The 16,365-nt window shown below is 33.3% G+C and overlaps 1 protein-coding gene across 6 annotated transcripts in view; it reads left to right on the forward strand.

Annotated features, from left to right (window-relative positions):
• The first annotated feature begins 366 nt into the window (after nt 1-366).
• LOC111709110 (probable cation-transporting ATPase 13A3) overlaps nt 367-16,365 on the forward strand; it is a 26,479-nt gene continuing 10,480 nt past the window's right edge. For 3 of the 6 annotated variants that reach the window (XM_023482716.1, XM_023482725.1, XM_023482745.1), the window contains exons 1-17: nt 2,943-3,025; nt 5,596-5,631; nt 5,941-6,129; nt 6,229-6,348; nt 6,706-6,771; nt 7,008-7,101; nt 7,795-7,920; nt 9,041-9,117; nt 9,380-9,444; nt 10,140-10,223; nt 11,584-11,667; nt 11,853-11,995; nt 13,006-13,047; nt 13,504-13,606; nt 14,112-14,251; nt 15,423-15,509; nt 15,640-15,837. In XM_023482716.1, coding sequence (XP_023338484.1) covers nt 2,958-3,025; nt 5,596-5,631; nt 5,941-6,129; nt 6,229-6,348; nt 6,706-6,771; nt 7,008-7,101; nt 7,795-7,920; nt 9,041-9,117; nt 9,380-9,444; nt 10,140-10,223; nt 11,584-11,667; nt 11,853-11,995; nt 13,006-13,047; nt 13,504-13,606; nt 14,112-14,251; nt 15,423-15,509; nt 15,640-15,837 — 1,722 coding nt within the window. In that variant the 5' untranslated portion in view covers nt 2,943-2,957. Of the gene's footprint in view, nt 437-2,942; nt 3,026-5,595; nt 5,632-5,940; nt 6,130-6,228; nt 6,349-6,705; nt 6,772-7,007; nt 7,102-7,794; nt 7,921-8,644; nt 8,664-9,040; nt 9,118-9,379; nt 9,445-10,139; nt 10,224-11,583; nt 11,668-11,852; nt 11,996-13,005; nt 13,048-13,503; nt 13,607-14,111; nt 14,252-15,422; nt 15,510-15,639; nt 15,838-16,365 lie in introns of those variants that run through there. The other 3 variants (XM_023482732.1, XM_023482739.1, XM_023482753.1) reach the window with 3 other exon arrangements.

The following is a 16,365-nucleotide window of genomic DNA, read 5'->3' on the forward strand; positions in this document are numbered from 1 at the left end:
TATTAGTTTTTTTACTGCAATTTATCATGGGAATATATTATTAATACATTTATAGAGAAATGTTATCTTGTAAACGAATTTTATTACGATGTTGTTAAATATTGTAACTTCAACAAAATTTTATTATTTCATACTGAACTATTGTGCCTTAAATTTACATGTATTTATACTGCAATCAGTCATGTACCTTAAAATCAAAATATCCAATGCCACAACCAATCAAATTTGCATACTTTTTATAGAATTTAGTCAAGATATACATGCATATATATATTTTATATGAACTAAAAAATATATTTTTAATATTTAAAATTATTATTGTCTGATTTTGCTAATTGTTATGTTATCATAACGGGATTACTTAGATTACAAAAACCATTATTTCAGAACGAAAATGAAGTAGCGTAGATCTGAAATGCCACCAGGGCCTTTACAAGTAAGAAAATAATGAATAGTTACTTCAAAGTTTGAAAATCCACTTATTTGTCTATGTAATAAAGCTCTTCGTTCATATATATTTGTTTGTATGTTGGCTATAGCTGGTCAAACGGATGGACCGAATTGGCTAAAATTTTTGAGGGGACCTAGTCTTAAAAAAATCGAATTTTATCTTAAAAAATTCAAATATAATTTTTCCAATAATCAATTTTTAAGTATTTTTTTTTCAAAAATCTTTTTTCTTTCAAAAATAATTTTTTTTTCAAAATCCGATTTTAAAAGAATTCCACCGGCTACTTCGGCTAATTTTTTATAAAATCCGCGAAATTCTTTTTTATGTTACAATGTATTCATAGAGAAAGCGCCCTGAAATCCTAGTTGTACAAATATATCATTAAGCACAATAGTTGGAACTTGAAAATACGTTACAGTTGTCTGTACGTCACGTTTGTCCTGGTTACTGGATTTCTTCTTACTGTTATTTCGCTCCCCAGTCTTAAGTGTAAAGTTGCACTTTTTCTGGACATTATTTTTTGTTAATATCTGTGTGTAAAGGGCCTTGACAATTAGAAGATGTAGATCAGTTTTTTGGGGGAAAGGGGTCTTTTTATGTTTTCCTTTACATCCATACTTATTACTTAAGAATTATATTTGACATGAAATGATTCATTGAAGGATATAAGACCTGAACACCTGTTCATGCTATATTAGTTGATAGTTCAGTATTCAAGGATTAATCCTAGCTTACGAGTACAACTTCTGTATTAACTCCTTATCAGTGGTGCAACTTAAGTTTGAGTGTGGGATTTGTTTAAAACGATCTTAAGTTTTTTTTATGTTAATTTCGATAAATTAAGCATGGTTTTGTGAAAAAGTTTTATCAGCTTTAGAAATTAGAATAATTATAAAGTGAGATTTAAATTCATATTCTTAAAAAGAACTGTCATTGTATTTTCAAGGGACTTTCCATTTCCAATTTATATTTGTATCCTTTAAATCTATATCTGATAAAAAATGTGGAAAACATCGTCATTGATAAGTGTTTAATTCTGACAATGTACTCCTTTGTTTTTGAAACAAAATTATGTAATTCAATTTAAAGAAAAGTCACAAATAAAATAATAATTGATCAGACAAAGATTTTCAGGGCAGAAATGCCACTCTATAAATTGAGATTGACGGGTTCTTCTAAACCATGGGTCATCACTCAGCGGTCTATTTCATCGTAGAAATATTTATTAATGCAGTAAAAACTTTAATATCTCCCGCATTAAATTTTTTCTGCATACATTTTAAAATTGTCCTTACTTTTAAACCCTTTTTTCAAATTTGGAATATATTTTTATGCTTGTGAAAATAACGTGAGCTTGCTTCGATGTTGCAAAAAGAGACCTGAGATGTAGTAGAATAAGAAAATAGTTTTATGCGTATTTGCTTTCTAGTTTCACTAAGAATGTCATAGTTATGGTGCCATCCGGCCCAGACTTCAAAACCATAAAAGGGGAATTGCATTTGTTACCACTCTATAGGCAGTCAATAACCGGCTAGTGTGAATTTATGTGTACATTTTAGCGTTAAAATTTTACAATAAGAAACTGTTATTGAACCATCCATAAGTGTTAAGTATCTATTTTTATGTGCCACATGTGTACTATGTACATTGTACACAATTACTTCAGTGAAGGAATATCATGTCACGACAGCATTTACATTTTCTATTAAAATAGGTATTTGGGAAATGCCTGGGTATCTGGGAAATTTCCCAAATTCCTACAATAATTTCAGGGTGGTATATTTATAAGATGTTGGAACTTTCTCAAATGGCTGGATATTTCTTAAAAAAACTAAAAATTTCCCAGATACCAGGCATTTGGGAAATTTCCCAGATACCCAGGCACTTGGGAAATTTCCCAGATACCCAGGCATTTGGGAAATTTCCCAGATACCCAGGCATTTGGGAAATTTCCCAACCCAGGCATTTGGGAAGTTTCCCAGATACCCAGTCATTTGGGAAGTTTCCCAGATACCCAGACATTTGGGAAATTCCCCAAATTTCTATAGGTATTTGAGGGTGGGATATTTTTTAGATTTTGGAATTTTCTCAAATGCCTGGGTACTTGAGAAATTTCACAGATACCTAGGCATTTGGGAAATTTCCCAGATACCCAGGCATTTGGGAAATTCCCCAAATTCCTACAGGTATTTGAGGATGGGATTTTTTCAAGATTTTGGAATTTTCTCAAATGCCTGGGTACTTGAGAAATTTCACAGATACCTAGGCATTTGGGAAGTTTCCCAGATACCCAGGCATTTGGGAAATTCCCCAAATTTCTATAGGTATTTGAGGGTGGGATATTTTTTAGATTTTGGAATTTTCTCAAATACCTGGCTACTTGAGAAATTTCCCAGATACCCAGGCATTTGAGAAATTTCCCAGATACCGAGGCATTTGGGAAATTCCTATTTTTGACATTTTTGATAATTGCTGTCACTCCCTCAGGAATATATTCAAAATAAAGATGAAAAATGGATTGGATGGATTGGAGACCGAAATACCGATTGAGCTGTATGAGCTGGGATATGAAACGTTTGTTCTTTAATTATATAAATTCGTTTTTATTCAAATTAAAATGTTGTAATTGGACAAATATGTTTGCTGTGAACTGAGAAAATCTCTACACTTTTAAGCATATCTAAAGGGTTACTTATAAAACAATCATGCTTCAGATCGTCATCTTTTTAAAGTTTTGGGTCGTCTTTACAGTCTAATCCTTTGTGGGTAACCCTGTATATAATAAAGCTTTGCTCATATATATACATATATTTGTATGCATATATATATATATATGTGTATATATATATATGTATGTATTATATGTTTGCTATAGCTGCCCAAACACTGCTGGACCAAATTAGCTGAAATTTCTTTTGGGAACCCATGGGTACTCCGGGGATAACAAAGGCTATACAATTTTTTTCTCAAAATCGAAAATTTTTTATAATCGTTTTTTTCTACAAAATTCTACGGGCAACGCCGCGCACTTCAGCTAGTTTTTAATAAATATTTTGAACAAACTCAGAAAAATGGGTCCCTAATAGGTTCCTTGGACGAAAAATTTGATTTTATTGTTATACTTAACTTACTTGATTAATTACATAAAGTTAATAGAGGTTTGCTAAGTGGAATGATTTATTTAGAACTCCTATAAGTATTAAGTAAGCACCAATTAAAATTAAGGTCTCCTCAATCTGAAAAATTTAAATTCAGACCCCTTCATTGGATAAACTCCTGATTACGCCCCTGCCCCACCCCTTCCTCTAGGTACCTAAAAAAAATAAACTAGAATAAAGGAGATTTGCTTTTACAAAGTTAAACTTCGCATATTGTATTGATGTCATAATACAATCTTAATCTAATCTCGTAATATCTATCTATCTGGCTTTCTGTCTGTTTATCTATCTATCTATCTATCTATCTATCTATCCATCTATCTGAAAGGACCGGATTTAATGTTCCTTGTTTCTGGATTTAGATCACAGTTAGACTGTAATCATGTGTTCAACGAGTCCTTATCATTAATATAATGAAATCATTTCAAGAATCAAGAATTTTTGTTTTGTGAAAGAAGTAAAGTTTTCATCAATTATGTTTTTTTATTTCACAAATCTTTTGAAAAATTTAATTACATATTGCTTAAGTCCAAAAAAAATCTATTTTCGAAATTACAAAAAAAATAGTTTTTCATTCATTTTGTCGAAATTTGGGTTTTATGAAATGGAAAAAAACTCATAAGGGAAAGATTACTCCTTTTGCCCATGTTGAAAGATTTGACGATCAACGATCGGAAGGATCACTTTTCATTACTTGTCGATTTCAGACTAAAATATTAAATGTCATCATCCCACTTTCTAGTATAAAAATATTTCAAGTTTCTCTTGATCAAGAATAAATTGATATAAAATTCTAATTATGTTCATGCATTACCTTCGTGATATTTTGTGGTTGCCTTTGTCAAGTCAATTTGTTAGTTTACAATGTATACTATTCTATTCAAGATACGCAATATAAAAGTAATTTTAAGTGACTCTCAAAACGGAGAGGATTGCTGATGGGAACTAAGGGTTAATGGGAGGGGTACATACTGTTGTTGATTGTGTATCTGATACATGTTTATTAAAAAAAACAAGCATATTTCTGTTATATATTTGTCACTTTTAAATCTTGAGGGGTAAAAAATAATTTTTAGCTTAGAAAAACAATCAGGTTAATTTTTCAAGATTTTGTGAATAAATTCGGTTATTCAAAATAAATGTTTAAGATCAGAACATTATTATATTGAGTCTTGACCCGGCATTCAACCTGTTAGCAACCAGCTCTCTCCTCCCTGCCTAGTTTGGCCGCAAACCTGTGCTGGCCCCCAAATCAGCTGAAATGTTGGGAGCGACCACTCTACCTGGTCAACCTGTTTCAACTTAACAAATACACATGGGTTCAATACAGCGGGTCCTGCCTTTAGACCAGGAATTTGTGAAGGCCGGTGAATCTGTGGAGCTGAGGTTATGGTCTAGAGGAGGTAGAGAATGTTTTTCCTTCTCCCAAACCCTCGGTACCCTCCCCCAGTCTCCTTCCAGGATGCCGAACAGGAGGAGAAAAAGGAGGAAAAGGGTGAGAAAGAGCAGAAAAAAATTAAAAGAAAATGAAACCATCCCTACTTCAAGGAAGCACCTATGGTGAGGTCAATGCAGACTCTTCCGAACGTGGATGTGTCCCAGTTGACTCCCAGTTCCGTGGTGATGTCCCAGATGTCTCCCTATCCTGACTCTAACCCTGATTCTGAGCCTGAAGCTGAACCTGAAACTGAACCTCATCCTCACCCTGAACCTGAACCTAATCCTGTGCCTGTTCCCGAGCCTAAACGAAGACCTACAAAGGCGGAACTAGATTTAGAATTGAGGAAAATTATGAAAATGATGCAAATGTTATGCTATATCTTGTAATGTTATGTAAACCTGTTTAAATCTTTAAATGGATTAGCATAAAATAAATATTTAGATCGTAAAAAAAATTATATTGATTCCAATTGTTTGGACTAATGCTTTTCTGGGTAATTGTAACTCGAATTGTGTATTTCAAAATGTTAAAAACATTTTTTTCAGGATGACGCATTCTCCATCATTATCAAGCGCTGCAAGGTAGTTTTTAAAATGCTATTTAGAAAATTTTGAGAAATCATACAGTGGAACAAATAAAGCTTGAGAATAGGAAGACGACTTTACTGAAATATTTTGTGTATTTGATGTTGTTATAAAGCAAACAGTATAGTATAGTATGAAAATCATCAAATTGAGTGAAATGGGTCTGTAAACATTGCACATTTGCTGTGTCTTTTGTTATTTGGACACCATAACTTGAGCCAACAGCAGTCTTTCTATTTAACAGTTTTACGGGTTTCATTGTCGTCCCCTGTTTCGCACCTTCCCTTGATAGTACGTAATGTTTAGGTCGGTCATAGACAAAGGAACAGAGGATGAGTCCACCATTACAGGATATCGACGTAATATTCTGAAATCTCTTGTCAGTCATTTTCTTTCTCTGGTTCTGTGCGGGATACCGTACCTTCTTGCAAAATGGAAACCAAGATGGCGACTTTCTGCCACGTGTTCAATTTGTCCAATTGCATTGTCAGACAGGTAGGAATGCGCAAAACTAAACAAATGCATGTATATTAAATGTTTCACAAACAAATTTAGAAAGTTTACGTTTTAAATCATAATCGTTAATATATTTAGATTGTTGATTGCACCAAAAGAATCTCAGGACATGTACATCGTGTCTGTACAATCGGAACTAGTTGGTCCAAATTTCCCCTCCAGATTTTCAATTTCTACCAAGCAAGAAAATGGAACAAGGTTTGACCAACCATTGTCATTTTATAGTGGATTTTTTTGGTAGCAAACTAAATAATATGTCATTTAGTATTGTCCATAATGTTACAGATGTTTTCGCAAAATGTCGAGTTTTATGGGCATATTTCATAGAAAATAATAAATATTATAATATCATTCCTTGAGCCAGTTGACTAAATTCCTTGAACCAGTTGACTAAATTCCTTGAACCAGTTGACTAAATTCCTTGAACCAGTTGACTAAATTCCCAGTTGACTAAATTCCTTGAACCAGTTGACTAAATTCCTTGAACCAGTTGACTAAATTCCTTGAACCAGTTGACTAAATTCAAATGAAAAAGGCTGTTTTATTATTTTTTAGGGATACAACACGACTTCTTCAGGAAGATTCCAACACATTCAAATTCTTCTTCTACAAACACCTTAAGTAAGTTATTTTGATAAGATTTGAAAAAAGGTTTTGGCTTGACTTGTTCGTCTTTGATTCATAATTTTGCTTATATTGACAGGGCGCTTCGAGATCTTTTACTAGGTTTAATTTTAGGTTTTGAATGTTGCTTTTAAAGCCACTCTTTTTCGTCATACACCATATAAATTAAAAATTTGGCGGATTTTTTGTTTCCAAAGGTTATGTCGTCTATGATGAGGAAATAATCTGCTTAGGTATGGATGGGATGCTGAAGATGTTTGCTTCACACGTCTGGTTGGGCTGGATAGTGGAACATCAATCTGTAATCTACTGGAACAGTTTTCTAAGGTAAAGAGTTAACTCCAGTATACATTAGAATTGAGACCTTTTCAATCTCTTAGATCCATACCTGGCTTAAAATCTAGATCCAGTCAAAAATACCAATCTTATACTTTCTGTATTTTAAAATATAAAAATTAAGAAGACCACATTTTTGGAAGCTTGTAAAACGAATAACTCTTTTGATACACTCTAGGCCATTCATTCACTACAAAAATTAACTATACGTATAAGTGGTCTGTTATTTCCCATGATTATTAGGACTTTCAACATAAATTTTAAATCTACACATGAACACTGAACAGTAAGTATACTAAAATATATTGCCACAATGATCGTTAACTGAATATCTATCACAAATTTTTTATTATTAGAAGACCAATACAATCGATAACAAATGCAAAGAAAGTGTTATCTCGATAATCAATTATAAATAAACCATAAACGTTAAATAATAAGAGATCAAAGATAACAATGATTCTCAAAAAGACCATATACATATATTATTCAGATATAATTAAAAACAGATCACTTACAGAAAGAACCAATGACCGATGTTTTACAGACAATGCTAAGGTCAAAAGCCAATAAGCAAAAGCTGAAAACTTAAACCCTCAGTGGGTTCTTTATCGATGACCGATTACGATAATAATGAAAAAAATTGAGATAAATGTTTATGATAACCTTAATAATACTGTTAAGGGTTTATCTGCTGATATTTCTGAGGGGTTGGTTCAGCTCCATGGAGAGAATAGTATAGAGGTGGAGATACCCTCATACCTTTCCTTACTAGTAGAGGAGGTTCTTCATCCGTTTTATATCTTCCAGGTACACACTTCCTGACCTATATCTTCCATGTACACACTTCCTGACCTATATCTTCCAGGTACACACTTCCTGACCTATATCTTGTACACACTTCCTGACCTATATCTTCCAGGTACACACTTCCTGACCTATATCTTCCAGGTACACACTTCCTGACCTATATCTTCCAGGTACACTTCCTGACATATATCTTCCAGGTACAATTCCTTAATCTTCCAGGTACACTTTCTTAATCTTTCAGATACACTTCCTAATCTTTCAGATACACTTCTAATCTTTTAAATACACTTCCTTTATCTTCCAGGTATACTTCCTCAATCTTACGGATACATTTCCTTAATTTTCAATGTACACTTTCTTATCTTCCAGGTACACTTTCTAATCCCAGGTCACTCCTTACCTTTATCTTTCAGGTAAACTTTCTAAATCTTCCAGGTACACTTCCTTAATCTTCCAGGTACACTTCCTTAATCTTCCAGGTACACTTCCTTATCATCCAGGTACACTTCCTAAATCTTTTCAGGTACACTTCCTTGTCTTTCAGATACACTTCCTTAATCTTCTAGGTACACTTTCTTTATCTTTCAAGATCATTTCCTTTATCTTCCAGGTACACTTACTTTATCTTTCATTCATACTTCCTTAATCTTCATTATTCCGGTTCTTTATTTTTCAGGTACACTTTTCTTAATCTTTTAGGTACACTTTCTTAATCTTCTACTTCCACCTCCTTTATCTTCCAGGTATACATCGTAATCCTCCAGGTATGCTTCCTAATCTTCCAAGTACACTTCCTAATCTTCCCGGTACACTTCCTAATCTTTCAGATACCCTTTCTCAATTTTCAATTCCTATTCTTCCAGGTTCACTTCCTAATCTTTCAGGTTCACTTCCTAATCTTTCAGGTCCACTTCCTAATCTTCCAGTTACACTTCCTACTTACTAAAGATTTTTTTTACAAAGTCGAATTAACGTTGGAGTAAGGGATTTAAATTGTTGTGAATTTTTCTAAATTCAATCTCGAAAACACCAAAAGGGCTAAAATTATTTTTAAAGAAAAGTGTTTAGATATAGCAAAATTCAAAGACGCAAAGCGCCCATAAGCCTTTCTTATATTAAGACCTGTTCTATAACCCTGTGGAGTCTGGATGAGTACTACTACTACGCCCTCTGTATCTTTATAATATCGCTAATAAGGTTAGGAAATTTTTTCATGGTTGAGCTTAATATGCTGTTCAATAATCCGACCCTTCTTTAAATCAACTCTATATCGATTTATCATACATATTAAAATTAAAGTTAATCTTCATTTGAAATCTTAAATGTTTTCAATCATAACTCCTCTTAATTTATGGAGAGCTATTAAGAAGAACAAAAAAGTTAATTTTACTTAAACAGGACTTTTTCCTTAATAATTTAAATTTAATATTTTGTATTCTTTACTTGAATATTTATACAGTGTTGTTGTGTCCTTGTATGAAACTAGAAGACAAGCAGAATCCCTTCATGCTATGGTGGCAGCAGGTCTCTTTCTAAAAATAATTAAATAATTATCTTAATTTTTAGCGGTCCAGTGGTCGTCTAAACATTGAAGAATAAAATGACTTATTTAGAATCAAACTTTATTTGAAATTTATTTTAATTTCTCCTGTAATTAGAAAACTGATAATCTTACAGCTCGCTCAACAATGTTCCTAAAATTCATAAAGATTCACAGTTTTTGTCAGTTTGTTTTATTCACTAGTGTTATTTTTAATAGTATGAATAATTCTTTATAATACTTATACTTTTAAAAGTTGAAAGAAACAGAGAAGGAAGAGAATTGAAACCGCGTGTTTTGATCAGGTGTCTTCACCTATCTGAAAGGGAGTGGCTGGCATTAACAAATTGTTTATAGAAGTATTGTTGTTACGTTTTTCGTCAGGTTTATTAATCTTTTCTTGAAAGCAAGCCCTAAAAATGAACCTTCCTCGTGATTCTTAAAGAACGAACTTGCGCTCTTACTTAGTAATTATTCAATTATATACCGGAAAAACAGGTATTAAAAGAATCCTAAAATGTGTCACTATAATTCTGCACTCTCAGTACAACTACTTTACCCAGCCAGTTTCTCCCTTTAAACAGTTTCTTTGAATGAAACCCCTCGTCGTAATCCAATTCATTTTTAAAATCAATGAATTTTTGTAAGAAAGAAATTAGACTAGTATAATGTGTTTAAGGTGGAGAGAAAACTTGTATATTAAGACGAGGAAGTATAGTAGAAGAGACGGATACAGCTAAATTAGTACCTGGAGATCTTATAGGTAAAATGTGTTAGATAATATTTATGTTTAATTAACAAGAGACAAACAGAAACATATTTCTTTAAAAAAGATTTTAATATACATTTTTTGGAAAAAGAGTTGCACAATATATAAAATCTGAAATAAATTAAATTATTTATGATAGATTAAATTATTTCTGGTTATCTAAAACTGGTTGTTAAAATATTAATTCTGTTTACATTACAGTTCTCCCTAAAAAACTGGTTGTACAATATTGATTCTGTTTACAGTTCTACCTAAAACTGGTTGTACAATATTAATTCTGTTTACAGTTCTAACTTAAACTGGTTGTACAATTTTATTTCTGTTTACAGTTCTACCTAAAACTTGTACAATATTAATTCTGTTTACAGATCTACCTAAAACTGGTTGTACAATATTAATTCTGTTTACAGTTCTACCTAAAATTGGTGGTACAATATCAATTCTGTTTGCAGTTCTAACTTAAACTGGTTGTACAATATTAATTCTGTTTACAGTTCTAACTTAAACTGGTTGTACAATATTAATTCTGTTTACAATTCTACCTAAAATTGGTTGTACAATATCAATTCTGTTTTTCAGTTCTACCTAAAACTGGTTGTACAATATTAATTCTGTTTACAATTCTACCTAAAACTGGTTGTACAATATTGATTCTGTTTACAATTCTACCTAAAACTGGTTGTTCAATATTAATTCTGTTTACAGTTCTACATAAAATTGGTTGTACAATATCAATTCTGTTTTTCAGTTCTACCAAAAACTGGTTGTACAATATTAATTCTGTTTACATTACAGTTCTTCCTAAAACTGCTTGTACAATATTAATTCTGTTTACAGTTTTATCTAAAACTGGTTGTACAATATTTATTCTGTTTACAGTTCTACCTTAAACTGGTTGTACAATATTAATTCTGTTTACAGTTCTACCTTAAACTGGTTGTACAATATTAATTCTGTTTTTTAGTTCTACCTAAAACTGGTTGTACAATATCAATTCTGTTTACACAACAGTTCTTCCTAAAACTGGTTTTACAATATTAATTCTGTTTACAGTTTTACCTAAAACTGGTTGTACAATATTTATTCTGTTTACAGTTCTACCTTAAACTGGTTGTACAATATTAATTCTGTTTACAGTTCTACCTAAAACTGGTTTTACAATATTAATTCTGTTTACAGTTCTACCTAAAACTGGTTTTACAATATTAATTCTGTTTACAGTTCCTTCTAAAATTGGTTGTACAATATTAATTGTGTTTACACAACAGTTCTCCCTAAAAAACTGGTTGTACAATATTAAATCTGTTTACAGTTCTACCTAAAACTGGTTGTACAAAATTAAATCTGTTTACAGTTCTACCTAAAACTGGTTGTACAATGAGCTGTGATGTGGTACTTCTGACTGGTACTGCAATAGTTAACGAAGCCATGCTGACAGGTGATGAAAGATAAAGATTAGATTAGATTTATATTTATCATGAGAAATGTGTATTGCATATATATGGGATATGAAGTGTTGATATACAAAGGTTTATCACCAAAATGTAACTCCACTTCTACAAGCTATTTCAGAATTTAAAATATCATATTTTTTGGAAATATTTTCATAATATTGAATTTCAGGAGAATCTGTTCCTGTAACTAAGTCTGCAGTTCCTCATCTTGATGCAGCTTCAGACGAACCATACAATCCAGAAGTTCATAATCGTCATACCATCTTTGCTGGAACACATGTTATACAGACTAGATTCTACGGAGACCAAGAGGTAACTAAATAGGTTCTACGGAGACCAGGAGGAAACTAACTAGATTCTACGGAGACCCGGAGGTAACTTTCTACTGTGGCCAGAAGAAACCTAACTATGTTCTACGGAGACCAGGAGGTAACTACTAGGTTCTACGGAGATCTGGAGGTAACTACTAGGTTCTGCGGAGACCAGGAGGTAACTACTAGGTTCTACGGAGACCAGGAGGTAACTACTAGGGTCTGTGGAGACCAGTAGGTAACTACATGGTTCTACGGAGACCAGGAGGTAACTACTTTGTTCTACGGAGACCAGGAGGTAACTACTAGGTTCTACGGGGACCAGGAGGTAACTACTAGGTTCTACGGGGACCAGGAGGTAACTACTAGGTTCTACGGGACCAGGAGGTAAATAACTAGATTCTACGGAGACCAGGAGGTAACTACTAGGTTCTACGGAGACCAGTAGGTTACTACTAGGTTCTGCGGAGACCAGGATGTAACTACTAGGGTCTGTGGAGACCAGTAGGTAACTACTAGGTTCTACGGAGACCAGGAGGTAACTACTTTGTTCTAGGGAGACCAGGAGGTAACTACTAGGTTCTACGGGGACCAGGAGGTAACTACTAGGTTCTACGGGTACCAGGAGGTAACTACTAGGTTCTACGGGACCAGGAGGTAAATAACTAGATTCTACGGAAATCAGAAAGTAATGGACATATATGGAGAGTAAGATGTAAGGCAATAGGTTGTAAAGTGATATAGATCTAGGATCAAGAGAGATCAGCAGTTAAATAAGAACCAGAATTATCTTCGTCTTTTCTTCTGTTTCTAATCAAGAAATATTACTTCAGGTGTTGTAAACTGAACTATTTCTTAAATAGGCCCGGAATTTTTTTAAAATCAAATTCCTTGGCGACATTTCTTAAGTAAAAAGAAGAACAAAGATGGCATTCATTCCGCAGTGTTCTTAGATTAGAGAAGTATAAATAATGTAGTTCTATGAATCTAAAATAAAATGTTCAATTTAAGGTGGTGGCTGTGGTAGTGAGAACAGGGTTTCTAACATCAAAGGGAAGAGTTGATATTATATATTCCACATTGCGTTGATCAGAAGAACTTCATTTTTTTTAAATTTAAATTGGTCAAAATAATTTTAACTTAAAAACCTTATATTCAGGCCCGTCCTCAAATCATAATCTTCATGACAGAAAAAAATCTCAAGAACTGAAGAGAGTCAACCCAGACCGATCTTTCTTCAAAAAATGTTGAAATAACACCTTCTTTGGGCATCATCAACACCAAATTTTAAATCAAAATAATTTCCTGTTAAAATCCCGATTTGACCAATGCTTCGAGCTAAAAGCTTGATTACCTTTTCAGACCGGCTTTAAACCAGTTAAAAACTTAAAGGACCCTGATCCGGAAATGATCCGAGCATTTACTCCGATCAAGTCAAGATCAACACTTTTAGACTCCAGCTAGTACAAGTCTACATTCTAAATATTTATCAACTTGTCTGTTGCACAGGGTGAACTCATCCGGTCAATTCTGTTCCCTAGACCAATGGACTTCAAGTTCTATAGAGACTCAGTTCGGTTTATTTTGGTTCTATTCTGTATAGCTGCAATAGGTCAGTGAAAGAAGGATTTATAAATCTTTTCAAAGTGTTAAAAGAGAGCGTTCGTGAATATGAAACATTCATAGAGTATAGACTAAATATTTAAGACTTCTAAACAAATGTAAGGCTCTTAGTCATATGGGCCATTCTCGGACTAGTGTCTCTGAACAATATGTATTACTGCCATTTTACGCCACTTGATGCAACAAATCTCCTTTCAGCAATTAAATTTGGTTAATTTTAGCTGTCTGCTTACTGAGCAGTGGGCATGTACTACAGTTGTACAGTACACAACAGACAATACGAACTATTATTAACTTTAAGCTATACCTCCTTTAGAAACACACACACACTCATTTTTTCTCTTTAAATGTGATATAAATATTTATTATGTTTACTCTAGGCCAACAAATCACTCAAGTAGTTTAAGCAGTCTTATATTTTAACATTCTTCTCAGGAAGACTCTTAATTCTAGATGCTGAATATTTATGATAATTTTTAAAGTTAATATTCCAGGAATGGTTTATTGTACATACGTATACATAAAGCGTGGAGCTGATATATCTATGATCCTGCTACGAACCCTGGATATTATAACTATAGTTGTTCCTCCTGCTCTCCCGGCAGCTATGACAGTAGGGACTGTCTACGCCCAGGTAAAGCTTGAATATATCTATATATAAATTTGGCTTGTCTGTTTGTCTGTTTGTTTGTTTGTATCCAATAAACGTCAAAACGGCTGAACCGATCGGGCCCAAATTTTTTGTGGGACATCTAGGGACCCCAGGGAAGGTTTATGAAAAATCAAAATTTCAAATATTTGTCTCTATCAAAATTCGATCGTCATTAAATTTTTAAAAATTTTGAAAATCTGCGAAATTTTTTGTAAAAATCCGCGAACTATTTTTGTTTTGTTTTACGATGTACACAAAGAGAACATGTTCACAACTAATTTAGAAGATGGGCGCGAAGCGCCCTCTAAGGCTAGAAAGAAGGGCGCGAAGCGCCTTGAATTTCTAGTAATTATATAAAGTAGTAATCTCTGTTTGCTCGTTCGTTTGTTTGTCTGAATATAAATCACGAAACCCTTGACAAGTTTTAGCCTCAAATTATGATTGGGGAACTCGTTAGAACTACAAGAATGTTTTTAGCAAGATTAAAAGTTGAGTAGGTTGACTTCTACAGGTAAAGCTGGGTTTCCAAGCTAGTATGTTATAAAGTAGTAAGCTTTGTTTGTCTGTTTGGGTGTATGTACGTTCGACCATAACTCATGAACCCCTTGACAGATATTTGATTAGGAAACTTGGTAATCGCAGAACCACGAGAAAGGTCTTAGCTGGGGTGGATTGAATTTTGTAGAAAAATTTTAGAATTCAAGATAGTATATAAGAAAGGTACATTTCACTGTGATGTATTTGAATTGATCAGAAATTGTTTTTACAAAAATAAACAACTTGACAGTAAATAAACAAACTCGGAGCAGTCCAAAAACCTCTATAGTCAAATGTGAACACAAAACTTTTCCTTTCCCCATACCCCAATGCAGCGTTCCTCTGGTTTAATAAAAGCAGGCTTTTATTAAATGTTAAAGATATGTTTCAATAATCATTTTCATAAGTACATTTATTATGACAAAAAAAACTCGCATATTTAGTAATAAAAATACAAAACAAAACAAATTTTGGAGTAAAATAAATGAATTTTAGAAGAAAAAGTTTCCCTAGCTAATTATTTTGAAATGTCCAATTTTATACCGAGACAGTTTTTTGGTTAAATGAATAACCCTGACGAACTATTAAAAACCTTCTAATAAAATTATTATTTTAGAACCGGTTGAAGAAGAAAGGAATATTCTGTATATCTCCAGCTAGGATCAATGTTTGCGGAAAACTCAAACTTATCTGCTTCGACAAGGAAAGCAAGATTATTCAAATTTTAAAAAAGTTCGGAAGATTTAATTTTAAACAAAAGAATTCAAATTTAAGTTTAGAGTTTTGTCCTACTTTAGAATTTATAGAAGAAAAAAATAATTTGCGTTCTCCAGACTGGAACATTGACAGAGGACGGCCTAGACTTTAAATCTGTCCTCCCTGCTTTATCCTCCGAGTTTCAGGGGACTGTAGAGGACATAACAAAACTAGAAGATGACAACGTGCTCCTCTGGTCCCTGGCCTCGTGTCACAGCCTCACTATCATCAATAATCAACTCCAGGGAGACCCTCTAGATGCAAAAATGTTTGAGGTAATATAATATCTACAGTTCATATAATATAATATATATATTAGGTGCCTGGCGCTAGCCGTTGAATTTTTTAAAATCGATTTCTGAAAAAAAAATCCGATTTTCGATTTTTTTTAGCTTTTGTTACTCCCAGGATACCAATGGATTCCTTCAAGAAAATTCAGCTCGTTCAGTCCAGTCGTTTGGCCAGCTATAGCTGACGTATAAATATATATAATTGTTAATAATAATATATATAAATAAATAAAACAGTCACCCATCTGTCCGAAGAGAGTTATGGGAAGAGCCCACATCACCGCACCATCCCCAAAGGGAGTAGCGGGGTGTCATTGATGGTTGGCCACACAGGCCAAAGTGTGTACCACCAAGCATGGGTCAAGTTTAATGGCGTACTGCCACAAACCCTCTGCACACTTACCAGTTGCATGAAGGTCCTGTCGGTACCTTTCATGAAAATGATAATACAGTATTATTTTAAGTACTGCTAATGCCAGATGCCTCAGAAGGTACTCCATTAGCTGAAGAATC

Source organism: Eurytemora carolleeae, unplaced genomic scaffold (genome assembly GCF_000591075.1).
Source record: "Eurytemora carolleeae unplaced genomic scaffold, Eaff_2.0 scaffold42, whole genome shotgun sequence".
NCBI lineage: Eukaryota > Metazoa > Arthropoda > Copepoda > Calanoida > Temoridae > Eurytemora > Eurytemora carolleeae.